Consider the following 27,746-nt stretch of genomic DNA (forward strand, 5'->3'; position numbering starts at 1 on the left):
TTTCTTCAAACTTGGCTGTATATATATTAAAAATACTTTTCATTAAGCTCACATTTTGTCTTACATTTTTTATAATCAGTTTGATGTAATATTCTAAACCTTCGATATATGTAAGCAAAAATAAATAAATAAAATTAACAGAAATAAAGGCTCTAAACACAAGTCTGTGAATAATTAATCAACATATGATTGATTACAATATAATGGAAGACCTCTTGATGATTTTCTTGTTGAATATATCTCAAGCTCAGGTCCTCTATCAGTGGTTTGGGAGCTTGAAGGTTCTTCTTAGGATCTTAGCTGTTGCTAAGATTGCACTCTTCTGTACTGAGATGTCTGATGTTTCTCCAGGTATCTGTTGGAGCCACTTCTCCAGAGTTGGGGTTACTGACCCGAGTGCTCCAATGATCACAGGCACCACTGCTGTCTTCACCTTTCAGGCTCTTTCTAGTTCTTCCCTGAGCCCTTGGTATTTCTCGTGCTGTTTTTTCCTGATGTTTCCATTACTCAGGATGGCCACATTGACCACAACGGCTGTCCTCTGCTGCTTATCAATGATCCCAATGTCCGGTTGGTTGTCCATTACCATTTTGTCTGTATCTGGAAGTCCCACATGATCGTAGCTCTGTCATTCTCCACCAACTTGGGAGGTGATTCCACTTTTTGACCTGGGGGTCTCCAGTTGGTATTCTGAACAGATGTTTCTGTATACTATACCAGCCACTTGGTTATGGCGTTTCATGCAATGGGTTTCCTGGTTTTTGGAAGAATATCAAAGCCAAAACTGCTTTGTTATAGTTTTAGTCATTTTCATCAAATGATGTTTAAGATTTCTGATGGTCCTTTAGTTTTTTTCCCCATTTTTTTTCTTGGACTGTTTTGTATCAGCAATAAAGCAAAAAACAAACAAAAAGTATCTCCACCCAGTGGTAGAACCAAAGTTGTCTATACAAATAATAGTTTAGCGCAAGCCTAATTTTAAATTAGCTTTGGGCACTTTTTTTTTCCACTAAAATTTGTATTCAGCCCTCTGAGCACAGGGGTCCAATCCTCCTAAAAGAATAGCTTATGCTGTCAACATAGATTTTTAAGTGTTTCTGCAGATTCTTAGCTGGATTTATGTCTGAACTTTGACTAAGCCATTCTAAATTTGCTTTGATCTGAACCATTCTACAAAGCTCTGGCTGTACTTTAGGGTCGTTATCCTAAAAAAACGAAAACCTCCTCCCCAGTCTCAAGTCTTTTGCTGTCTCTAATAGATTTTCTTCCAGAATTTCACAGAAATTAGCTCCATCATTGTTAGCGTCAACTCTGATCAGCTTCTTTGTGTCTGAAACATCCCCATAGAATGATGTTGCCACCATCATGTTTCCTGGTGGGTACAAGTTAGTTCAGCAAGAAAGCTTTAAGCCACAAATAGCAATGTAAATGTTGACAGAAAAACAAACAATAAAATAAGAATCAATTTTGATCTCTCATCAAAGCACATTGTTACGTTGTTTTACATGGTTGCTGTGCCAAAAGCTTAAAGAAGAAGCCACTCTGCATGACTAAAGGTTCCTCTTTGGAGTGCCCCACCTGAGCTGTGGCTCATTGTAGCTCCTCCAGAGTTACCATGGGCCTCTTTGCTGCTTCTCTGATTAATGCTGTCCTTGACCTGTCAGTTTAAATGGATGACTGTATTAGTAGGTGTCTAATTGCAAGCAATTTGTCTCAAATGCATTATTTATTGTAATTATTTCTAGCTGTAAAAAAAAAAAAAAGAATCAAATACTACAAAGTCTGACAGACACAAAATGTGATTATAAAACAATTTTGAATTTTCTTCCCTCTTGCTATTCCCCTCAGAGCACAGGTACTTAAATGTGCTGGCTAAATGATGGATTACAAAATACAATTTAAATGTTGCATTAAGAACTTTTAGTTGTGAACCTTTGAATATCGTGTCAGTATAAGGTCGACTATATGAATGCACAAATCTGTAAAATAACGTTTCACACTTTTTTTTCACAGCTTCAACATGAACATTTTTATTTTAACTATGAGACAAAAGTCTTGAATCATTTTCAATATAAAATGAAACTGACAAACTGCTCAAGATTATTTTTTGCCCCCCGCCATTTCAGAGAAAATTGTTAAAAAAGACCCATGAATGAGAAACTTGTTTGCATTTCAGAATCTTCACCACAAGGTACATTTGAGTCAAAGATCACGAGCAAGATATAAACACAACTGTGCCAGTGTACAACAACAAAAGCCAATCATCAGATCAGGTGATATTAATTAATTACCAACTGTATGCTACTTCCTATGACAGCCGAGACTAGAAAATAAAATATACAGTTCATATTTCCCACGTCTTCAATATAGAGACTTGGTCCAATTCACATGAAGGATTAGCTATATTTAGCAATATCTTCTATAAAGTACATAAAAGTCATTCACAGAGAATGTATAACACATTATTTACATGAAAAATATCTTTAGCAATTAAACTGCATATTTGCAGCTTAAAAAGAAATGTAAAAGAAAGTATTTAAATAAAAAAAAAGAACCAAAAAGAGGGAGCATGCTCTGACATGTTCCATAGTACAATTAAATAAAATCAGTTTAAATAAAGTAGTGATACGATTTTTCAATAAAAATATTAGTAGAGAGGATGTCAGATGTAGTAATTTGTATCTCAGGCTTTTTTTTTTTTTTTAAACAGTCAGTCTCCATTTCTGTAAACGTAATGTAAAGACTGGAGAAACTGTTTTGTTTCAAACAAGCTCAACATAATAGTTAAACAGTAATAGCAAAATTTAACGGTAATAGTTAAATCTTTTTCCATTTCAGACGTGTAAAAAAAGAAAACAGTGTCTCTTATCCGACAGTCCTATCAAATCCAATGGCACTTTTCTAATAGTTTTAAAAATCTGCTGAAGTCCAAAATCGTTGTTTTTTTAAAATTAGAAAAAAAAAAAAAAATCCCCAGAAGAAACTTGCGTGGTTGGAAAGTTGCCCTGCGTTCCTGGTGAAGGCAGGTTTATTTTCCCCCTCTTGAATGTCTGGTTGTTCCTATAAATAGAGGTAAAAGATGGAGGATGCCAAGCTGTTGGCATCAGGCTGGCTTCTGCCTGAAGTCTGCGATGGCCTTCCATAGTTTACACAAAACTCCACCTCTGATGGAACGAGAGAAGAGAAAAGGCGGTTAGCTCAGACCGTGCAGCAACTAGTACGCTGCATTTAGTAAGAAACCACTGTGAAAGTGCCTCCGATGTTCTTTAACTACTTTAATGGATCGTTATTCATTAGAGATTCAGGAAGTACTTCCCAGAGGTCTTTAAGATTTAGCATAAAACGTGTGCAGCTCACAGTCCAATTTAAAGTTCTGAGTGAATGAGAAATTAATGGAACAAGAGACACTTAAGTGGACTGTTAATGGGGCACGTAACGCGGCACGGTGATAAAATACTTTACTGCTGTTTAGTAAGACTACACAGTATGAAATTAACAATAACACATTCAATCAGTGCAAAAGCCTGAAAAAGAATCAGGAAGAAATGTAACACTCGTGCATCATAGACAACAACATTAATAGATGACATGGAGAGAATCAGTAAAAGTAAAAAAAAAAAAAAAAAACGACTAAACAACCAACAGAAACAAGGCAGTTTTTTACTTTTGTGCGCTTAACTGCTTCTTGTGACCAAATCCCTTAATATTTTGAAGCAAATGCCAGAGACACAAATATTAAAACAGCATTTAGAAAAACCATTAACAGCTTGGAAGGCTCGATTCCCTAAAAGGAAACTGTTTGGCTCTTCCACTGTTTATTCTTTAACAAGGCCACTAAGGGGCACCAAATACCCAAATATACATTTAAATGCTCATACAAAATTTAAAGGTGAACAGTGCCTTGCCAAATTACTCACACCCCTTTGAACGTTCCTCTGTTTTGTCATGTTGCAACCACAAACTGTAATTTATTTATTTGGGGATTTATGTAACAGACCAACACAACGTAGGATCCATTTATGCAAAGAAGTTTTAAAAATGAAAATATGAAACGTGTTGTTTACATTTTCATTAAGCCACCATGCTTAGATAAAATAACGTGGAACCAATTATCTTCAGAAGTCACCTACATGACTAAAGTCCACTAGTATGTAATTTATTCCTAATTAGCTTTGGATATCTCATAGAGAACCAGTCAATCCAACAACTGAAGATGGAAAGAAGATGTGAGTATAACTGGCAGACCAGGCAAGGAGAACATTAGCATTTAATTGGTCCATGGTAACTCTGGAGGAGCTGCAGAGATCAGATAACCTGACTCTAGCCATATGGATTTTGCTCCGCCCAGCTTCACTCACATCCATCTGGGACATCTCCATAGGAATTGCCTTTTTTGAAGGCTGGCCCTTATCAAAAATCCTTGCATATGATTGGATAAGCCACTTGTCTGTCATCTTTATCGACGTGCTATTTCAACCACTCACACCGAAGCTAACCCGTGACGCTGATGAGAGCGATGCAGGAAAATACAAAACTTAAAAAAAAAATATTTTTTTTATGTGTTTGCAGCTCTAGTGCCACGTGTTTTATTGACAGTGAGCTGACAGGAAGAGGGGGGAAGACAGGCGGCAAAGCGCCACGGGTCGGAGTCGATCCCGGGCCGACCGCTTTGAGGACTAAAGGCCTCCTAACATGGTTCGCGCTAACTGCTCCGCCACGGACGCGCCCCGGAAAACAAAACTTGCCAAATCCGGTCGGGAGAAGGGCGAAAACATCGTTTCCACCAACAAAAGCCTTCAGAGCCGTTCTCTGATGTTCTTTTAATTAAACAATATTAGGTAGATTGGACAACACGGAAGAAATAGCAGCATCAATGTTAACGCTTGCTTCCTCGTTGCGAGCCGCCATTGTTGTCTGAATCAAAACAGTCTCATGGTCACTTCTCCACTTCGTCACATCTATGAAACTCCAGCCCTGCGTCCTGATTGGCTGGATAATAAAATTGGTTGGAGAAATCACTTTCTATGGGAGATGTCCCAGATGGATGTGAGTGAAGCTAGACGGAGTGACATCAATCTGGCTAGAGTCAGGTTAGAGATCAGCAGCTCATGTGGAGAATCTGTTGACAGGGCAACTACTGTATTATTCTTTTTAAATGTGGCCTTTATGGAAGAAACAAGAAGACTGGTTTACGGTTTGGAACCACAGCAAACACGGAAAATGGTCAGATGAGACGAAATCCAACAGTTTGGCCTTCATGCAAAACTTCTGCTCATAACCCCGAACACAACACGGTGATGGCAGCATCTTGCTGTGGGGTCATCTTTCTTCAGCTTAGCTGGGAGAATCTGTCGTCAAGATCCCCATGCATTCTTTCCCTTCCACTTCTTATGTGCTGCTTTGATTTTAAACGCTTATGTTTGTGGTGACAACGAGACAAAATCAGGTAAAGTTTGAGTTGTGTGAATATTTTCATTGCACAAAGGGTTTTTGATTCTCGTCAGATTTAGAGTCACTTTTGCAGCAGGACAATTTAGCCTCAATGACTATATAATAGTACTTCCTGACCCAATTAGCGCTGATCATTATAATTCACAGTAAATACTCTCATTTATGATAGTTTGGGTGCCAACAAGAAGTTTTCCTGCACGAGCAAAACGCCACAATACTCAGTGTGGGATTACGCAACGGCCAGCTGTCACAGCTTCACTTCTGTATTTCTGTCCAGAGTGGAGCAGATGTGAGCGTTAGCCGGCCTTTTTGTGGCTTAAAACCGAACACAGAAGTGAAACTGTGCATTAGATATAGGTACATAATGTTGAAGAATAAACGTTTTACAACCTCAGTCTTAAACTCTTCAGGTCATCTCTTGTCACATAATGAAGGATGTCATTTAAAGTGTACTCCTCGTTCAGTATCTGGAGAAAACACAAATAAATAATAATTTAACATCATCCTGTCACTGTAACAATGTAATTAAAAAAATGTAAATATGGAAACAGTGAGCGCACAACCCACCCTGTCTATAGCGTCTTGGTCGGCACCGGAAAGCCGGAGCCAGTTGGACAACTCGGGGTCTTCACGTCTGTCCGCAGCTTCACTTCTCTGCCCCTGAAGGCCCTCTGAAGCTGTGGGGGGCTCTAAAACAGAAGATGTTAATTAAACTTTTTGGGTTCATTTATCCTCTGCACAGTGGCGCAGTGGGTAGCACTGTTGCCTTGCAGCAAGAAGGTCCTGGGTTCGAGTACACCCCTGGGTCTTTCTGCATGGAGTTTGCATGTTCTCCCTGTGCATGCGTGGGTTCTCTCCGGTTCTCTTCCTCCCACAGACCAAAAACATGACTGTTAGGTTAATTGGCTTCTCCAAATTGTCCTTAGGTGTGAGTGTGTGTGTGAATGGTTGTTTGTCCTGTTTGTCTCTCTGTGTTGCCCTGCGACAGACTGGCGACCTGTCCAGGGTGTACCCCGCCTCTCGCCCAGTGAACGCTGGAGATAGGCACCAGCAACCCCCGTGACCCCATGAGGGATAAAGCGGTTCGGAAAATGGATGGATGGATGGGTTCATTTATCTACAGCACATGTGTGAAACTCAAGGCCCGCACTGCAAAAATAGAACTAAAAATAAGAAAAATCTTCTTGAAATGAGAGTATTTTTCCTTGATTTGAGCATGTAAATAAGATTATTTGCCAATGGAATAAGATTTTTGCACTTAAAATAGGGACAATTCATCTCCATCATCTTATTTCAAGAGCTGTATATCTAATGATCTTATTTTAGGGGTAAAAATGCTCATTCCATTGGCAGATAATCTTATTTACCTGCTCAAATCAAGGACAAATACATTCATTTCAAGAAAATTCTATTCTATTTATTTTTAGTTCTCTTTTTGCAGTGCGCAAGCAGAATCTGGCCCGTCAAGGCAATTTATCTGGCCCTCAAGAACCAAAATAGGCATATTATGTCATAAAGGAGAGGAATCTATAATTTTAAAAAGTGTATAAAGTGGCTAAAACTGTTCTTCCTGTAGTGAATGTTGATTTAATTTAACTGTGTAGTAACAGCATCCTGCCACTAGATGTCAGTTTTCCCACAACACATTAAAACAACCCAGAAATTGCCAAAAAAATAGAAAAAGTGATGCAGAATGATGAGTTTAAAGTGTAACTCACCCCCAATATAAACTTTTTTGCAGATAAATTGGGCCTAAGGGTGCTACTTTTATGTTACTGGGCATTTTTTGTTTCAATGTGAACTGAATTAAAATGATTATATCAAAAGTATAATTTATACACATGCAACCGGCCCTTTTAATGACTTCATGACGCCAAAGTGGCCCAATATAGAAATGGGTTTGACAGCCCTGATCTACAGGAAATACACATGAAGATGGATGAGGATGACTGCATTTATTTATTCAATAAAAAGTTTTGGATATAAGGCCAAATAAGAGTAAAACTGTAACTCCTAAAGCGGAGGATTGGCTCCTAATGCAAATCAATTCATATAATCAAATCTGCAAGTAGTTTTATTTGAAGGGAGCCAAATGATTGGCATGAGTAGAAAGCCAGGAAATATTTCCTTTTTTGAGTTATAGTCTGAGATCCCCCAGTTTGCACCTCCAGAAGGTGATAAGGAAGCCTTAATATACATCATGTACTGATGTTTATAAAGTGTTCAGTGGGATGATGCAAACAGTAAACACTTCACACCTTTTATTTCTCCTTTCTCCACGTCTTTCACACATCTCTGTTCATGCGGTGCATTTTAACTTAATTGGTGAACCACAGCCAGACGTCGAGGCGGGTAAAAATGTAAATTTGATCAAAGTGCAGACCTGCAGACTCCGATCGCATCCTCAGCAGTCTGATCTCCTGCTCCCTCTCCTCCAGCACTTGTTGCAGAATGGCCTGATACTCCCTCTCCTTCTGCAGCAGCTCTTCGAGCAACCTGCGATCAACCAGCGAGACGGAAAACACACAGCGGCTTTATTATGTGGGAGGACGAACGTGAACAGATCCGTGGCTCATGGCCAGAACCCTGCAGCAGGAGGCGTCTGTGTCTACCTGTTGGTCTCCAGCTTCATCCTGCCCAGCTCCATGCTCACGGAGCGCTGCGCGTTGTGAGACTCGTGGGAGACGGTGGAGCTGAGCGTGCTGACTCCCGACGTGGCCACCGTGTCGTCGTGGGCGACGACGGCCGGCGCGCGGCTCTGGTGGGTCGAGTTTCTGCCGGGCTCCGCGTCGTCGTCGAAGTCGTCCTGATCCGCCGGGTCGCTTTCGGAGTTCAGACTGAAGTGTGGCCTCAGCTCTAAAAACGAGACAAAATCTCTTGCTTATATATATATATATATATATATATATATATATATATATATATATATATATATATATATATATATATATATATATATATATATATATATATATATATATATATAACCCAGACAAAACGAAATGCTGCTGTTCGCCTGGCTGCACTGTTTTCATTAAACTGAAATAGACAAGTGAACATATAAATTACAGAGTTAAATACAAAAGTATACACTGGATTTTACTTAGAGGTAACAGAATAAAGGGGGCTGAATAAAAATTAAACTCATTTTATTAGTAAAAAACTGGAAACCTTCATTTAACAATTACATGCTACTTTGTGTTATTCTATCGCATAAATTCCTGATAAAATACATTAAGGTTCGGGGCTGCAATGTAAAAATGTTCAATGTTCTGCAAGGTGCTTTAAATGAGACAATTTTCCTGTTTTTTGTTACGCTGTCAGGAGTTCTAGCTTTTAAAAAGTTTGGATTACAGAATAATTGACCAATTTATCTTCATAAATCTTATGTTTTACCAACCAGCTCAAGTTCATAAACTAAAACATTGATGCTTAAAAAACAACAACTCTCAGTTCCAGAATATTTATTTATTTTATTGTTGAATGTTTTCGCTTTAGATAATATTTCAGCTTGCAATATGCTTTATTATCCTTGTTTTACTATTTTACAGTATTAAGATATTCTACTTCTTTTACCAGGTAAGAAAACAACAGATGCATTAAATTAGTGCAGCTTGGAAACATGACTAAGAATTTATCGGGTATTTCAAAGAAGCTCAGACTGTAAGGAGTAAAGATAAGGTAAAGATGTCATAAATGTCTTAATATCAGCAATGGAGATTGTTATATGAAAAGATCCTGATCATCAAGGGAAACTTGTGCACAAAATGGACAAGATAGAAAGCTACATTGCATTACTTTAATTTTCAGGCCCTAAAGAGACACTGCTTGAAAAATCAGAACCTGTGTTATAGTGAAGATTAGTGTACTGGCTCAGAAACACAACTGAAAACCACTCAGAAAAATGCAAATGTAGTTAACTAGAAACGCAGCTGCTCTCTTTAAACTACAGCTTATTTACAGCAGGTGCTGTTTTTTTTTTCTCCCCTCGGTCGTCATTTCAGAGAACTTAAAGTCATTTTCTATAATTTGCTCACAGTTTCCTGTGATGACATGTCGTTATGCGAGCCTAATAAACGATATCTACCAGCAGGAAGTCACTAAGAGTCAACTAGCATAAACTGTAATAAGAACCCAAATAATGGGGATGAGTGCTAAAGTAATTAATTTAAACAAGAGACTTGAGCATTTTCTGACTTTTTGTGTACCTAATTCACGAAAATGGCTAAATATGAAGAAGAATAAACGGACAAGCAATAGTCGATTGTTTACAATCTGACCAGAACTCACTGAGTGCTATGACGGCAAAAGATGATGCAACACAGTGGTAAACTCGTCCTTTGACCTGAAGAATGTACAAACGTACACTCTGGAACAAATGTTTAAATATTCATCCATTTTCATCCCCTTTTTATTACTGTTCTCTTTTTTAATGTCTATAAATTACATTTCCCACATATCTCCATCTTCATTCTGCTGTTTACATTAAGTTGATTTAACAATTAGTGAATTGCATAAGAATATAACCCTGGAAAGCCCTAGAATCAAACATTAGAAAGTGTATTTCTAATGTTTGAAAAGAATATCTGGAGTTGACATACTGCATAACGTTAAGCCTGTACCTTGATAAAAAGGTTGAATACAGCATCGAATAACAAGGATTTTCTCATGTTCAGGGGGGCTTAAGACTTTTAAAATGTCAAATGCCATATAGTTTTATGTTATGTTCTAAAAATACCAAGTACTGAGAAAGTCATGTGCTGAAATATTTTGCATTTTATTCATTTAAATATATATGTTTAACATTTATAAATATATAAATAACAATATACAAAAACATATATTTACATATGTGTGTACATATATATACATATATACATATATATATATATATATATTTAATATGAATAACATGTAAAATATTTCAGCACCTAATTTCCTAGTAGTTGATAGTGTTAGTACATTCACTGACTGTAGAATTACCTGTGAAACGTTTTCACACAGCCAGAAAACTGCTTGTTGTTGCAACCAAATCCTATGGGATTCTGTGAGAGTAGGGAGTAACAAGATGGCGGCCAGTGACTTCAGTTTTTCGGCAAAATCAGCACTCCAGTGTATAATATAGCTCAGTGGTTGAATCGCCATTTTCATTCTTTGTTTGGTTTAGTACCATATAATGGGAACTTCACTGGATGGCTTTTTCCAGATTACAGATTACAGTTACAGAGCACAGACATGGATGAGTCTTTTTTCAGCAACCTTACAAAACCTTACAAAGTATAGTGTCTGGTATCAATAAGGGGGCCTGGGCTAAATGTTAAATTATACACTTGCATCAAATCAGCTCTTTCTTTCAATATATTGCCTAAATACGAAACAATTTGGCTTTCCTCTTTTTCAATCCTGCCCAAAGCTCAGCACCATGTTCCCAGAGCTCATATATTCATCACCAAGTTGTGCCCAGAAGCAGGCTGGCTCTAATTTAATTAGAGGGGCTCTGCTCGAGACACCGAGGACGCTACCTGGCACCAGGATGGTGATGGCGGTCTGGACGGCTTTCCGGATGATGTTGTCCAGAGCAAACATCCAGTGGGGCTTGATGTTGTGGTTCCGCAGCACTTTGTTCACCTGGAAATGTCAAGATTTGTCAGAACACCACCACATGATACAGTCGATTTATATCAAAAAATTTTTTCATTCTGTTCATTTATCTTCTAAAATAGGTCTTTATTGCGTCCACACTTTCTACGGCTGAAGATTTTCACGATGACCAGCAGGAGGCGTCAGAGCTCCACCTTCCGTCTTGGATTACGCAATACCCCACACCATTAAAAACAAACAATTTGCTCATGTGTGGTTTCATCTGCATTTCTAAAGGGGGAAAAGCAGATGAGCCTATTCGCAGAAGGTGCAATTACCGCTGGCAGATCATTCTTTTTAACCAAATTAGTTTTTTTCAGATTTCTGTCTGATCTGATGTGCAGGAGGAGGAGAAAAGAGACGGCTCGCTGCTGCATGTAGCAGATGTAGAATGCATGCAACATTCACACCGAAATGTTCAGAGGTTGACAGACAGGCGAGAGGCACCTCTGCCTCCAAAGAGGGGAGGAGGGGGGTGGTGGGGGGTGGATAATAGGCAGGAAATCACATGACTGGGCTTCAGAAAAGTGGAAAACGTGAGGTTTAGATTTCACTTTGTTCCATATAAAGGCCTTAAAAGTCTGACTTGATCTCTTTTGTCAAATCTGGTTGATTTTGATACCAATAATTACAATCCAGCAAAACCAACCACCTTCATAAGTCTAACTACAAAACTATTTGACATGCAGGGTAACAAAAGCAACCTTAAGTCAGACAAGAGGCCAAAAAGGAACATAACAACTCTGCAGAAGCTGTAAAGACGCATCTCAGAAATAGCTGTCAACAGGTCGAACACAAGTCACAAGATAAAATGTTGAAAGAAAGTCTTGTTTGGAGCTTTCTATGAGACATATAGGGGTGACAGCAAACATAGGGGAGACGGCAAGCTGGTCAGATGAGACCAAAAGTAAATTTTTTTTTACATACATGCAAAATGCTATGTGTATTGCACGGTAATGGCAGCATCAGGATGTGGGGAATATTTTGTTCAGCAGGGACAGGCAAGCTTGTCAGAGTTGATGGGAAGATGGATGGAGCTAAATGGCTACAGCCAAATTCTGCAGCTGGACAAACAACCGTAAGCACACAGTTAAAGCTGCATCGGAGGGGTTTAGATCCCAGCACCTACATCCAAGACTTCAAAAGTGATTAACCTAGCTGCTCAGTTGTGTGCCTGTTATATAAAATCCAAGACAGACATGATGAAGGTTTCGGTTTGTAACGCGACACGCGGAGCACTGCAAAAAAGGGAACTAAAAGTAAGCAAAATTTTCTTGAAACTATTGTATTTATCCTTGATTTGAGCAGGAAAGTAAGATCATCTGCCAATGGTTTTTACCACTAAATTAAGTTAGTTACACTGCAAAAACGGATCTAAAAACAAGTAAAATCTTCTTAAAGTTAGTGTATTCGTCCTTGATTTGAGCCAGTAAATAAGATTATCTGCCAATGGAATGAGTATTTATGCCCCTAAAATAAGATAATTAGACATCCTGCACTTGAAATAAGATGATGTAGATGAATTGTTCCTATTTTAAGTGGGAAAATCTTATTCTATTGGCAAATCATCTTATTTACCTGCTCAAATCAAGGACAAATACACTCATTTAAAGAAAATGTTTCTTATTTTTAGTTCCGTTTTTGCAGTGTATATACTGTATACTGCAATTAAAATAAGACGATGGAGATGAGTTGTTCCTATTTTAAGTGCAAAACTCTTATTCCATTGGCAGATCGTCTTATTTACCTGCTCAAATCGAGGAGAAAACACAAATGTCAAGAAATTTTTGCTTACCTTTAGTTCTCTTTTTGCATGGAAATGTTCACGGGGTATGAATATTTTTTGAAAAAGACTGCAAATGCAGATATTATATAGAATTTATTCTCCTTTTAGAATTGCAGTTATGTCTTTGATATGTTTTAGTTAAGGGTGGAAACCCTGAGAAGAACAGAAAAGTAAATTTTTTTTGGCTCGCATGTGACGTTCATGGCGTGTCCGTATTTCTGCGGAGACTTACGGCATCCTGGAAGCTGAACAGCACCACCTGCAGCTGGTTGATGGCGGAGTTGTCAAAGTCCAGCTCCAGCTTGAGCTGCGACAGGGTGTTGGCGATGACCTTCCTGTCGGCCACGCGGACAAAGTCGGCCAAGCTCACGACGAGGGTGGAGATGTGCTGAGGTTTCAGCTTCATTTCCTCCGGCCCCTGCAGATACACGTATATGTGGGCCGTTAAACACAGCCGTGGATCCCAACGGGTTGAGACGCTTGACCGCAGCCCACCACTCCTGAGGTTTCTGTCCACCACCCACCTGTGTGAGAGCCTCCATTAGGTTGCCTACAACCTTGTCCTGGTCCTCAGTGAGGATACGGTTCAGGGTGGCTCGCCTCTCGCTGTCCTTCCTAAGCATAAAGAAGCCAGTGTCCTTCTCATCTGGAGATGGCGGTGCGCTGTGGTCCTCAAAGTTTTCCACGGGAATGCTGAGAACAAAAATACGTTTTTGAAATGACGGTGGTGTGAACCCCCCCCCCCCACACACACACACACTTCTTTTTCTAATTGAAAATGCAGTTTTAAAAGAGATGATTTAATTTATTAAGTGACAAAATCTGTTTCTCTAATAGCTCCCTGAATCTAACAACACGTGCCACAGTCGCTCAACTGGATGCAAGTCCAGACTTTGACTAGACCACTGCAAAAAGGGAACTAAAAGTAAGTAAAATTTTGTCTATTTTTCAATGATTTGAACAGTTAAATAAGACTATTTGCCAATGGGATTAGTAGTTTCACCCCTAAAATAAGATAATTAGATATGCTGCACTTGAAATAAGATGATGGAGATGAATTATTCCTACTTTAAGTGCAAGAATAAATCTTATTCTGTTGGCAAATCATCTAATTTACCTGCTCAAATCAAGAAAAAATGCATTCATTTCAAGAATAATTGACTTAATTTTGACTCCCTTTTTGCAGTGCAAGGCCTGTATCTATTTCAAACAGTGTGCTTTGGATCATTGTCTAGCCTTGTAACACATGTGCTTGAGATTAAAGTCACAAACTTTAAAAGAGAAAAAAGCCTGTAGTTCCAATCTGCTAATTCAAGTCATCCAGGTTCTGAAGCAACAAAGCAGCCCCAGACCGTCACAACAAAACCACCGCGCCTGTGCTAGTTTGAGGTCACGCGTCACAGCATGCATGACTTCCAAACATTTCCACTTTTGTCTCGTCAGTCCAAAGAAATATTTCCTTCAAAACCCTGAGGATGATTAAGATCTGTTTGGGTTCAAACATGAGATGGACGTCTGTGTTCTTCTCCCATAGATGCCATTTTTGGCCTGCATCTAAATTACCGTTGGCTCATGCAATCGACTTTAACTGGGGCAACGAAGGCCTCTGTAACCTTTTCAAACCGATAGATGTTTGTAACCTTGTTTCTCATTTGTTCTTGGATATCTTTAGATCAGAGCATGAGGTCTTTCTTTTTTTTCCCAAGACCTTTCAGCCTACTTCATGCAGTCAGAAACGTTCTATTTAGATCTTTTGTTTTAGTTTCAGAATGTTTAATTAGATACGTTGTACTTAGCTACTTACTTACTTAGCTAAAAAACCACACAAGATAATTACAGGCACCCACGTTTGCTTGCACGTTAACTTGAAATCTTATGCAGCACTAAGTTCAAGACAATTATTGTCTGTATAATGTAGAATTACTAATTACTCAATCCATCCATCTATTTATCCATTAAAGTAGAGCAAAACTGCAAAAACGGAACTAAAAATTAGTTGAATTTTCTTAAAATTAGTGTATTTATTCCTTGATTTGAGCAGGTAAATAAGATGATTTACTAATGGAATAAAATTTCTGCGCTTAAAATAGGAACAATTCATCTCCATCATCTTATTCCAAGTGCAGTATATCTAACTATTTTATTTTTGGGGTCAAATTACTCACTCCATTGGCAGATCATCTTATTCACCTGCTCAAATCAAGGACAAATACACTAAGTTCAAGACAATCTCACTTATTTTTAATTCCGTTTTTGCAGTGTAGACTTTCTGCATTGTCAATATTCTATGACTATTTAAAATTTGAGACAGTGTAAACCATTTACAGTTTTAAATTAGCTTTCGAACTCATATTGAAGTCTTGGTTAGTGTGAATTAGTACTACTATCATTCTAATATGTAGCAAAATTCATTTATGTAAAGGCTATGTTCAAACTGCAGGGAAACGCAACAAAAATCTCATCTTTTTGCCCTTATGTGACCCATATCTGTCTTTTTGACGGCAGTGTGAACGGCTCAATTCCGATGTTTTCACCCTCCCACCAAAAGAAAAGCTGATTTGGGTCACTTCCATACGTGGTACTAATTCTGATACGTATCTGATGTTTTTCAAAGCGTCCTCAGTCTGAACGGTCATTGTGCATTTTATCCGTCTTTTGCGTCACTCTCACTACACATCCACACAGTAGCAGCAGCTAGCGCTCCATAAAAGACCGTTAATAGCTGTGCTGCTTTCTTCTTACTTTGCTTCGTCTTGCTATGATGTGGTCTTAATATTATCGGCTCTCATTGCTCCACAGCTTTCTAATAATAACAAGGAAAGCTGCCGTCCTATATCTGTGTTTTTAATCAGTGAGACTGCTATACAGCAACAATAAGTGAGAATGTTGATTTTTTTTCAACATAACTTTATTGAACAATCCTAGAAACACGTTCACTTTTGCTTCCACCAATGGTGCGCCGTTATGCGACGTCTCGTTCTGTTATCTGCGCATACGGGTCACTTTGCGGTCTTGAACCGTTCAAACAGAAGTCTGACCCCCCAAAAAAAATCCAATTTCAGAAAACTAAATGACAAAAACATCGGAATTGGGCATCAAGACCTAGCCTCGTGAGACCATCCTGATCTCGCGAGCTTTCAAGGTTTCACTCGCAGATCGGTCTGGCTACTTTCTGTTAAAGAAAATTTGGAGCCGTTCACCAAACGAACGTCCAATCAGCGTTGGCTTTGAGGCGGGTTGAGGTGTGACGCAACGAGAAGCGCGACAGTTCAGTCTAAAGAACATGGCGGCTTCAGCCGATGAAACTAGCGTTAGCGTGGCTATCGAGTAAGTTTTATCGGAATTACAGAGTATTTCTTCACTGAAAGAAGAGCAAAACACTGCTCTGGAGGCTTTTCTCAGAGGAAAAGATGTTTTTGCTCTTCTCCCGACAGGTTTCGGCAAGAGCTTGTGGTTGTGTTTTTGTCGTCGCTGTTTGTACGTCATATGCTTCGTTGATCTGATTGGTTTATTTGTCTTGTCTATCATCAACATAGGCCAATCAGCTAACCAGTATTTTTGCCCCTTCCCAAAATTACTTCAACGGAAGGTTTCCAGATGGATATGCGGAGCAAATCCATCTGGCGAAGTCAGGTTAATCAAGACCTGCAGTGTGAACGTAGCCTTAAAAAGCTGCTATGACCCCATGGACAGTTCCCAGTTATTCTACCTGAGGAAAAGAGGCCTCTGCCCCTTGATGTCTTTCTCGCTGTAGCACTTAATGCTGGGCTTGAAGCTGAACGGGTTCGTATTGAGGTCGTTGTCCGGAGAGACGGAGCCGTACTCGCTGCTGCTGCTGGTGTCCTCCACCACCACCGGCACCGGCAGGGAGATGCTGCGCAGGTACTCTGAAGGACACGGCAAATCCAGGTTAATTACGACGCCTCACTTGCGTCTCCAGCAACCTACACACTAAATATCTCCCTGATTGTAATGAGGCAGAAATCCTGTTCAGGACTGAAGCAGTATCTATTATCCAGCATTAAAAAAAAAAAAAGACACTGGCGAGTGGAAAAAGTTGTTTAAAGTCTATTTCGAGTTCTTGGAAAGTGGGGGAGTTGAAGAGAGTGGCAGGAAAAGAAATGTAAACTGTGGTTAAGATGCTTTCTTGCAAAGCAGGCAGATGTTCCATGTAGACGTAGACCAATTAGTGGGTAAACGTGTCTCACCTGATCCTGAAGACGGAGCTGCAGAGAGGGGAAACAAACAGAAATTTGAGAGTCTTCAGTTTCATGAGAACAAAACAGGATTATAAACGTACAACAAGGGGAAAAACACCTCGCAGTGCCGCTCTAAAGCAGTTTCCTGATCTTCTGCACTGGTGACAAGGTACAGAATCCTGATTAGTATAACTCCGGTTTTCAGACACATTTTAAGCTACACGGTGTTTCTTAAAAGCCGTCTCCTGGATACAGCGACATGCAATCCTTTAATCTTCGCATCTAAACCTCTCTCTGAATAAGCACACAATAAAAATGACCCAGAAAGCCCTTATTAGCAGGGCATTGTCTGAGCTAGCCAGCCAGAACCCTGGAGGATCGCACCCTACCTGTAAGGCTGGTCCTGCTCTTCTTCCTGCGGCTGGTGACGGTGAGGAACTCGTCGGTGAGCAGGTCAATGGCGGTGGAGCGCCGGTCCGGGTCGGGCTCAAAACAGCGCAGGATGAACGCCTTGGCCTCTGCTGACATTGTGTCCGGGATCTCTGGATGGATCTTAAACATACCGACCTGCAAAAGAAGATCATAAAATCTAATCCTGGACTGCGCACGCTTGAGAAATTGGGCGTGCTATCCACTCGTCTTGGGCTAAATTATTTATGTGATTAAAAAATTAAAATGTAGAAATACTTCAAGCCAAGTATCAACTTGGAGCAAATTTCAGTAGAAGAAAATGTTAGTGCTGTAAAAAAAGAGTTTCTTTCAGTAAGCTCTAGGTATGACTCTCTCTTGACACATTCCACATAGGTGATCTAAGTGTAGACCGGCGCACTTCTGTTGTTTAAGTAAATATTTTCTAAAGAGAAATATAGCGTGAGATATTGCAGGTGTGACAGCAGTCTTTAAAATGTGTCCATAAAATGAGTAACACTCCTTTATTTTCCTCCTTTTAAGGTACAGTAGGTATACAGTATGCCTTCATTATAGATTCACCGCCCTTCAATTAAATCCCATCATATGGAAAATTCCACGGTTGGGAGCTTTTACATGAGCACCCTAATGTTTTCCAGACATCCAGCAACCCTCCTCTACAGTCCTTAATGGGCTACATGTGGTTAGAAAAAAAAGAAAAAAAAAACATTTACTGGGTTGGAGAGCTTTAACTTTCCATCCACAGCAGATATGACATGTAAACTCAGAGAATAAATAAATCACACAAAGGAAAAGTGCATGCGAGCTTGTCAGCGAGCGTTCCTCCCACGAGGCCACACATGTCTGTTTGTGTTCAAACAGACGCTCGTGCATGGATGGGTGTTTTTGGAGTTCCTGCTGCGCTCGGTCACGTTGCAGCCCACAGGTGGTAAAACATTGCAGGTGCAAAACAGCTGATTCACAGGTTAGGTTTTCATAAAAAAAAAAAAAAGGGGGTTTGTGAGATGTACGAGTCTACAATTATTATTTAATACCCTTTGTTACCAGCTTCACAAAGCCTTTTGTGTGTTTGTTCTGGGGTGAAAAACACACATTTTACACCAAACCACACGTTTGGTGCACAGAACCCGTCTCCTTCGTAAACAATTAACATGGCTGAACATTCCCATGGTATTTGTAGTCGCTTATGACTTATTGAATAGATAAACGTGGGACCAGGCGTTCAGGCATCTGGATATTTTACTCCAAACATGTGGAGGTCCACGATTCTCTTGACGTTTTAATTTAATTCAACTCCATTTTATTTCTATAGCGCCCATTCACAACAGACGTCATCTCACGGCACTTTACAAAGTCATTTCATTCAAATCCTCCAGACAAATTAGTTACAAGTTTTCTATCCAAGGACATATAAGTAGGATAAATAAAGTGATGTCTAGCAGCCTCTTTATGAATAGAGATGCACTGATTACAGCTATGGAGCCAACTTGACAGCTCTATTTTTTTGTAAAGCTTTACCGATTCATATGTTATAATTTTTCTTTTAAAAACTAGCGTATGAGATGATAGTAGGACATAAATCTAAATAGACAACTTATTTCTGCTTTCCAGCAGCCACCTGCTCTTTTCATGGTTTGCTGTTGAATGTTTTCATATCTTCTTCTTAGTGGTGTCATATTTTTTTTTTTTTTGCCTTAAATTAGATACATTGGCTACATGCAAAAATTATGAACGCACATTTTCATGCATAAAGGCTGATTTTATTACCTTGATCAGTTGCAAATTTATAATAATAATAATAATAATAACAGCTTTATTTATAAACCACTGTCATTCAAAGTGCTGAACAGTAGGTGATAAAAATGGTAAAACGGGAAATAAAATAATACAATTTAAAAACAGGTAAAAACATAAAAGCTAAAAGGAAACACCAATGTTAAAACAATATAGTTTAGGCATCGAATTAGGCTGCATACGATAAAGTGAACAAGTGGGTCTTTAGCTTGGCTTTAAAAACAGAACATGCCTGCTGAATGTCTAGAGAGAGATTGTTCCACAGAGATGGGGCATGAAAGGAAAAAGCACGCTCCCCTACAGTTTTTATCTTAGCCTTAGGGACTTTTAAAAGACCCTGAGATTGAAGAGCACAGGGTGGAACGTACAGGTGCAAAAGGTTGGACAGAAAAGAAGGTGGCAGACCATTTTGAGCTTTGTAGGTGAGCAGCAAGATCTTAAAATCAGCTCAGACCTGACATGGCAACCAGTGAAGGCATTTCAGTACAGGGGTAATATGCTCTTATTTCCCAGTTTTGGTCAAGATGCGAGCAGCCGCATTTTGAACCATCTGCAGGCCTCTAAAGCTTTTCCTTGGTAACCCAGACAGGAGAGCATTGCAGTACCGTATTTTACGGACTATAAGTCGCTCCGGAGTACAAGTCGCACCCGCCATAAAATGCATAATAAAGAAGGAAAACACATATATAAGTCGCACTGGAGTATAAGTCGCATTTTTGGGGGAAATTTATTTGATAATATACAACATCAAGAACAGACATGTCATCTTGAAAGGCAATTTTAAATAAAAATAGAACGGAGGTAACAACAGGCTGAATAATTGTACAGTTAGCTTACGCTACATGACACAACTGAGAACGTGCCTGGTATGTTAACATAACATATTAAAAGGTATTCAGATAACTATAGCATACATAACATGCAAAGAAGTTAACCAAAGCGCCCGTGTCACTCCAAATAACTAAAATCCAGTGAAATCTTCATCCTCGGTGTCACTTTCAAATAACTCCGTTAACTCCGGAGGTAGAAGATGCGGCACTTCTGCTTCTACGTCGCTTACGTCTGATTCAACGCAGGCCTAGAGCGCCCTCTTGTGGTTTGGTGTGGAAATAACAGGTATAATGATATACCGGTAAAAATGTGTAATCATTTCACACATAAGTCGCTCCAGAGTATAAGTCGCACCCCCGGCCAAACTATGAAACAAACTGCGACTTATAGTCCGGAAATGCATGGATAGAAACCTCTGCACTTTTTAAAAATAAACCCTGTCTGATTTTAGAAATGTTCCTAAGATGGTAAAACGCAGTCCTTGTGAGCTCTTTAATGTGTGATTCAAAGGAGAGCACCGGGTCAAACTACACTCCCAAGTTCTTTACCTTGTCCCTACATTTTATGACAGTCATCAATTTTCAAGGTGAAATTTTGGGACAAGTGGTGAAATCTATGAGGTCCGATGACCATTAAATCTGTCTTGTAGGTGTGAAGAAGCAGGAAATTATTGGATAAGCCGCTCCCAATTGCAGACAAGTAGGTCTCAATTTTTGACAACTCAGCTCTTTCACCTGTGGCTTAAGGCACATAAAGCTGCAAGACGTCAGCATAACAATGAAAGGTTACATTAAAAGAACATAAAAGAAGGCCAAGCGGCAGCAGATAAAGGGAAAATAGCAATGGGCCAAGCACAGATCCTTGAGGGACCCTGTGCCTCAGGGCACTGGTCTGAGAGAGATCATTTTTAAAGCTAACATTCTGGTATCTGCCAGACGGATAGGATCTCATCCATGTGATTGCATTTCCACTGACTCCAATAACGTTTTCGAGTCTGTTCAGTAAAATGCAGTGGCCCACAGTATCAAATGCAGCACTTAGGTCTAGCAATAGTAGAGCCAAAGAACAATTATTGTCTGCATTTACCAACAGATCATTTACTATTCTAACAAGAGCTGTTTCTATACAGTAGTTTGATCTAAAAGCTCAAACAGAATGTTGAGAGATAGTAAGCTGCTTAGCGACTACTTTTTCAAAGGTTTTTGACAAAAAATATAATTGTGAGATTGGTCTGTAGTTTGCAGCCGAACCTGAATAGGCCATTATTTATTAACTCCACAGTATTTTTCTGCTTATGTTGCAAAATTGCCCTCACGGTACAGTCTCCTATTAAACTACTTTTAGTTTTTGCTGATTTTTACCTTTGTGGGAATGCTTTGAATTGCTGGCACATCTGAATTTCCCCACTGAGGGATAATAAAGGATATTTCTATTCAATTCTATTCTGTTTCCATATGTGTGCTTCAGTTTAACTCAAATGTTGTGTTTTAACCTAACAGCAGCTCACAGGTGGTGGTGGTGGAGGACACCAGCACAAGCCAGCACAAGCCATGACACCCTAACCAGGGATTTCTAGCATGTGAAGAAAGTAAAATACTAATCTATTCTGGCATTTACACTGCAAAAACGGAACTTAAAATAAGTAAAATGTTCTTAAAATTGGTGTATTTTTCCCTGATTTGAGCAGGTAAATAAGATTATCTGCCAATGGAACAAGATTTTTGCACTTAAAATAGGAACAACTCATCTCTATCATCTTATTTGAAGTGCAGGATGTCTAATTATCTTATTTTAGGGGTCACAAACACTCATTCCATTGGCAAATAATCTTATTTACCTGCTCAAATCAAAGACAAATACACTAACTTTAAGAAAATTTTACTTATTTTTAGATCCGTTTTTGCAGTGTAGCAAATAGAAATGATTTTGGTAATCGTCTCTGACGTATGAAACTTGAGTTTTATTTTGTCAGATACTAATAAATTTATTTTTTTAAATAAAGTGTAAGTCAATATCTGGTATCAACTGTATATTCATTTAAATTTAGCTTTTTCTGTTAACTTTCATACCTAGATTAACATACTTCTTTGCATGAATTAGCAGATTTCTTGATAAATGTCCCCTTTTCATCATTTAAAAGTCCAACTGAGAGCCGGTTATTATCATCTGACTTTATGTCAGTTTAGTTTGCACCTTCTCGGTTAATGAGTATTATTTTCCTTGGACGTGTAACAATAGGAGGTTTTAGTCTGCGTCGACAGACCAAGAGCTTGTATTTCACTTTTAGTGCAGATAATTTGCAGATGAAGTCAGTGAGGATAAACTGGCCTCTGGAGCCGTTGGATAAAATCTAATATGATACAAAGATGAAGGTGGTGATGTGGTCTTAACCAAAAACAACAAAGTAGAATAGGAAAAGGATGCAATAAAAGAGCGTAAACCATTCTAAGTCCTACAAGCAGATTATGAGTAATCAAATGAGACAATACATTGTACTAAACTAGTGTTTGATGATCATCTGACTGGAAGAGATAGCTATAAAAACCTAAAGTCTGTGATATAAAACATTAACAGCAGACAAATTGCACAAAAATGAAGAAAATTGGCAAAGTTGTTTTAGCTTCCTGGTATCTACAGGATCAACAACTATTAAAGACCAAAAATAAACATTGCCACCTGCCTGTAGTTTATGTAAGATGATGCAAATAAGTAAAAGTGATGCAAAAACGACAGGCTGGGTGACATCAGTATCTTGCTCTATGCAGATGATGTGTTTCTATTGCCATCTTCCCGCCAAGGCTTTTTGGGCATATAGGGGCAGTTCATGGTGGGTATTAGGCTATGTCCCACTGATAAATGACCCCAAGATTGCAGTCTGATGGATGGTTGGAAATATGTTTGGAAAAAGGAGAACTTTGTACAGTAATATAAAAAAGATGTTTATACTTTTATAGTTTGGGTCAAGTGGATTTCCATAATTAATGTGGTCAAAGTTGGGGACTAAACCTAAAGAAATGGCCAGTTGTGGGAAGATTCAACCATAGAATGGTTAAGGAACAATAAAGCAAATGCTTCAGGTTAAGTGAGAAATCCCAACAACAACCAACAGATGAAGCTTTTAACTGAGAAGGATGCTACAGTCCCTGTAAGTTGATTTTGGAAATCGACCTGCAGACAATATTTGTTGGAAAAAGATGAGCTGCTGAGAGTAAGACTAAATATTGAAAGTTTTAAACACTTAAAGCACTCACAGATCTGCAATACAGAAGCTTTAACTTTTTACCCCTTAACCACTTTTGGGATTATTTTTGTAAAAATCTGCTTCAGGTGATTTACATGCATAAAGGCTGCCTACAGAACCTACGTGGTCCCTGTTATCTTTATTAACATTACCACACTGGGCTTCACCTTTTTATTAAAACTGATGATCTATAACTTGCTACAGTTACAGAAAACATTGCATCTCACCTTGAACATGGCGGCTTGTGGTTCTCCCAGTTCATAGAAAGGTGGTTTACCAGTTGCCATCTCTATGATGGTGCAGCCCAACGACCAGATGTCTGCTGGTTTGCCGTATCCTCTGGGACCTTTGTCTATAATTTCAGGGGCCATGTACTGTAATGTGCCTGAAGAACAAACAACACACAGACAATTGCTCCATTTTATTGTTCTGACTCAATAACTGAATAAACTGAATAAATGATCAACAACAGAAATATTCAAATTCCTTAAACTTTTTAAAATATTTTATGGGATTTTATGGGACGATTCAACAAAAAATTGCACATAATAGTGAAGTGGAAGGAGAAGAGATGGTTTAAAAAACATAAGTGAAAATCTGAACAGTGCAGAAATCACATAATAAAAAATTATTGAATATAGGTTTAAACTTCATAAACTGCAGGTTGAGAGCATTAATCAGAGGTCCGTGGTAGCTCTGGATGAGCTCCACAACTCATGTGGTTAAATCTGTTGACACAACTATTAAATGTGCAGTCTACACTGCAAAAAGGGTAGTAAAAGTAAGTAAAAATGTCTTGAAATTAGTGTATTTTCCTTGATTTGAGGAGCTAAATAAGACTATCTGCCAATGGAATGAGTATTATTACCCCTAAAATAAGATAATTAGATATACTGCACTTGAAATAAGATGATGGAGATGAATTGTTCTTATGTGCTAAAATCTTACACTGCAAAAACCGACCTAAAAATAAGTAAAATGTTCTTAAAATTTGGGTTTTTCTCCTTGATTTGAGCAGGTAAATGATATTATCTGCCAATGGAACAAGTATGTTGACCCCTAAAATAAGATAATTAGACATCCTGCACTTGAAATAAGATGATGGAGATGATTTGTTCCTATTTTAAGTGCAAAAATCTTATTCCATTGGCAGATAGTCTTATTTACCTGCTCTAATCAAGGACAGATACACTAATTTTAAGAAAATTTTGCTTATTTTTAGTTGCGTTTTTGCAGTGTATTCCATTGGCAAATAGTCCTATTTACCTGCTCTAATCAAGGAAAAATACACTTATTTCAAGAAAATTTCACTTACTTTTTGTTCCCTTTTTGCAGTGTATCACTCTTACCTTTAAGAAAGAGTGGCAGGACGGAAGAAATGCAGAAGAAGCCCTATTTAAATATTTGACAATGTATGTGGATGACAAAAAAAAAAAAAAAAAAAAAACAGGTGGAAAAAAGGTTGAACTGAACTTTTGAACTGTTGAACCATATTTGCAACAGAAAACTGAAGCTCACGTTGACCTAAACACACCATTCACACTGTAATACATGGTGGTAGCAGCATAATGCTGAAGGTAGAGGTGTATAAAGATGGATGAAGCTAAAAACTGGCAAATTCTAGAATAAAAGAAGGACAATGACCATAAATATTCAGCCAGTGCTACAATAGATGGGTTCAGATATAATGTCCATGTATCTTATACAAATAATCATTCTTTTTGTCCAACACTTTAAAGTGCTTTAAAAATATACTTGGCTTGGCTATTAGAATAAACCCGGTCATAATCCAGACCTAAAAATAATTACAAATCTGAGACTTGAAAATTAACGTTTGTAGATTATCACAATTCAATCCTGAAGAGCTTGAGCTATTTTGCAAAGACGAACGAGCAAAACTCCAATTGTCTAAATGTGGAAAGCTGGTAGAGACAGTTAAATACAAATGCACACCACACATTTTAGATCTTTTTCTTTGTAAAAATGTTGAGAAGCCGGTATTCATTTTCCTTACACTTCAAAAATCTTTTGCTACTTTGTGGTGGTTGATAACAAAAAAACAAACTTGAGTCTCTTTAAGTTGTTTTTTTGGCAACATGAAAAAGTGTAAGAGAAATGAGTGCTTTTGCAAGGCACAGTAGGTTATTTCCTGGTCTGCAAAAGCCACAAACAATAACCTTTAACAGCGTGCATGTTCTCAAATGTTCAAAAGCCAGAGCACAAAGCGTCTCACACTCTGCATCAGATAAAAGAAACGTCATCTATGTAAAAGAAAACAAACAAAAAAAAAAACTGACGTAAATTAAAAAAAATAGGTCTCATTAGAGATTATCACAAATTAAATCAGCTCTAAAGGGACGACACAATTCCTGAGAGTCACCATTCAGGCTAGAAAGAGGGTCAGTGGCTTGTGTGAAGTAACGGCTAAAACTCTCAGTGTTGCGCTTTAATCCTCCGTCCAAAGAAAGATTTTCTCATCCTGACTGAAAGGAGTCCTTTGTTCTATTTATAACCTGCTAGGTGCTTATTTGCTGCATTTAGAAGCCTGTGCGTTCAGCTAAAAACAGCACACTGACGCATTTACGGAAGGCGTGGGCTGCTACATCAAGGAGAAGCCCAGTTTCCTAAAAAGAGCCCCACCTTTCAGGGCGAGTCCCTGTCTGCTCCAGCCAGCAGTCAGATGCTCTAATTCACGAGGTCAAACCCAGACACACTTGGCTGCTGTTGTGTTGACACAATCCTACTTGATCTGCACAGGCTCAAACCCAGCGTCTCCAAATAGCAACAGGCAGCTATTTTAAGGACGTCCCTTGCTGTTCAATTAACGAACGCAGGATTAACCCCTTGAAAAGGGGGACAAACAGAGGAGCTGTCATTACAGTATATGGAAACTTACCACCTGGTTTTATTTATTGCAACGGATGGGTCCAGTTTTATTCTGTTTGGGGAGGCAGGCTGGAATCTGAGAGACCTCATGTTTATATAAGGAGGGAGAAAGGAAGTGGGTCGGTACCTGTGAAGGTTTCAGTGGAGGGGTTGATTCCAGCCAATCTTTTGGATGTGCCAAAATCTGATATCTTCAGGACGCCGCTGTAGGTGTTGATGAGGACATTATCGCCCTGGGAATGAAAGAAAAACATCAGTAAATAATACAAACGTAGTCTGCTGTTGATTGCAAATTTTTGAAAATGACTGTTATTGAGAGATAGAGGGGGTCCCTGCCAAAACAAAGTTTTGGAGTTCTGGATGTAATGGCCGTCAATAAAAGTTTTCTGTGTTAGTTTGTCTGAGTTCCAGCAAGAAGACCCTCTTTTGATCAGAATGACATTTATAACCCCAAGAAGGATTAAAATATTGTTCATTACTATGAAAAGCCAGAAAGTTTTGCATCCATTTCGTTTCTGTGATTCACAATAAAGTTGGCATTGGGTATTTTGGCATTTATTCTTCGTTTCATATTTTTAAACATCATAACTGTAATACTAAGTCTGTTGTGCTGTATCCTGAGCCGGTGTCTGCCTCAAAGGGAATTTCAGCATGATTAAACATGATTAAACAATATAAGATTCTTCATTCTTGAGTGGAAAAATTTAAAGAAAAATAGTTAAACAGATATTTTTTACCACAGCACAAAAATTCTTTCCCGAACAACAAATTCAGCACCAAACAGACTTTATATGTACATAGTGTCTGTTTGACCTGATCACAGAGCGCTCTATGCCATTATGGCACCTGTATTGAACGCCATAAAATACATTTTTATCTTTTTATGCTTGGTGGCACATGGTAAAAATGGAATTAAAACAAGTAAAGTTTTCTTGAAATGAGTGTATTTGTCCTTGATTTGAGCAGGTAAATAGGATTATCTGCCAATGGAATGAGTATTTTGACCCCCTACATAAGAAAATTAGATATACTTCACTTGAAATAATATGATGTAGGCGTGTTGTTCCTATTTAAGGTGTAAAAATCTCATTCCATTGACAGATAATCTTATTTACTTACTCAAATCATACATAAATACACTAATTTCAAGAAAATTTTACTTACTTTTAGTTCCCTTTTTGCAGTGTGAGACAACCTTGGTTTTTTTTGTTCAGCCTTATTAATCACAGCTCTGCTTGATTTAAATGTTTTAATTATTAATCTGACCAAAGACATGCCAAGTTTGGTATGAAGCCATTTAGCTGGAGCCATCTATGTATAAAGATCAACGCACATTTGCTTTCCTCGAATGGCATGCACTCTTGTCTTTCCCATTTTGAAATGTGGCCAAGAGAAGAAGGCCTCTGTGTCACACGATAGTTTTATACCAGACTCGCAGCTAAAAGACTTAAAAAGTATAAATAAATTAAAAAGAAATCTGTGGTACCAC

At 38.6% G+C, this 27,746-nt stretch overlaps 1 protein-coding gene across 1 annotated transcript in view; it reads right to left on the minus strand.

The window, feature by feature from the left end:
- Positions 1 to 2,000: 2,000 nt before the first annotated feature.
- Positions 2,001 to 27,746, minus strand: part of map3k5 (mitogen-activated protein kinase kinase kinase 5) — a 108,418-nt gene continuing 82,672 nt past the window's right edge. Inside the window, exons 18-30 of the mRNA XM_012875805.3 lie at positions 26,385 to 26,490; positions 23,599 to 23,756; positions 17,466 to 17,643; positions 17,086 to 17,103; positions 16,587 to 16,764; positions 13,402 to 13,570; positions 13,110 to 13,295; positions 10,974 to 11,079; positions 8,064 to 8,307; positions 7,835 to 7,947; positions 6,019 to 6,140; positions 5,842 to 5,918; positions 2,001 to 3,164 (exon numbers count right to left, since the gene is read on the minus strand). Of these exons, the coding sequence (XP_012731259.2) occupies positions 3,104 to 3,164; positions 5,842 to 5,918; positions 6,019 to 6,140; positions 7,835 to 7,947; positions 8,064 to 8,307; positions 10,974 to 11,079; positions 13,110 to 13,295; positions 13,402 to 13,570; positions 16,587 to 16,764; positions 17,086 to 17,103; positions 17,466 to 17,643; positions 23,599 to 23,756; positions 26,385 to 26,490 (1,716 nt within the window). The 3' untranslated portion in view covers positions 2,001 to 3,103. The remainder of the gene's footprint in view (positions 3,165 to 5,841; positions 5,919 to 6,018; positions 6,141 to 7,834; positions 7,948 to 8,063; positions 8,308 to 10,973; positions 11,080 to 13,109; positions 13,296 to 13,401; positions 13,571 to 16,586; positions 16,765 to 17,085; positions 17,104 to 17,465; positions 17,644 to 23,598; positions 23,757 to 26,384; positions 26,491 to 27,746) is intronic.

This window comes from Fundulus heteroclitus, chromosome 15, assembly GCF_011125445.2.
Source record: "Fundulus heteroclitus isolate FHET01 chromosome 15, MU-UCD_Fhet_4.1, whole genome shotgun sequence".
Lineage (NCBI taxonomy): Eukaryota > Metazoa > Chordata > Actinopteri > Cyprinodontiformes > Fundulidae > Fundulus > Fundulus heteroclitus.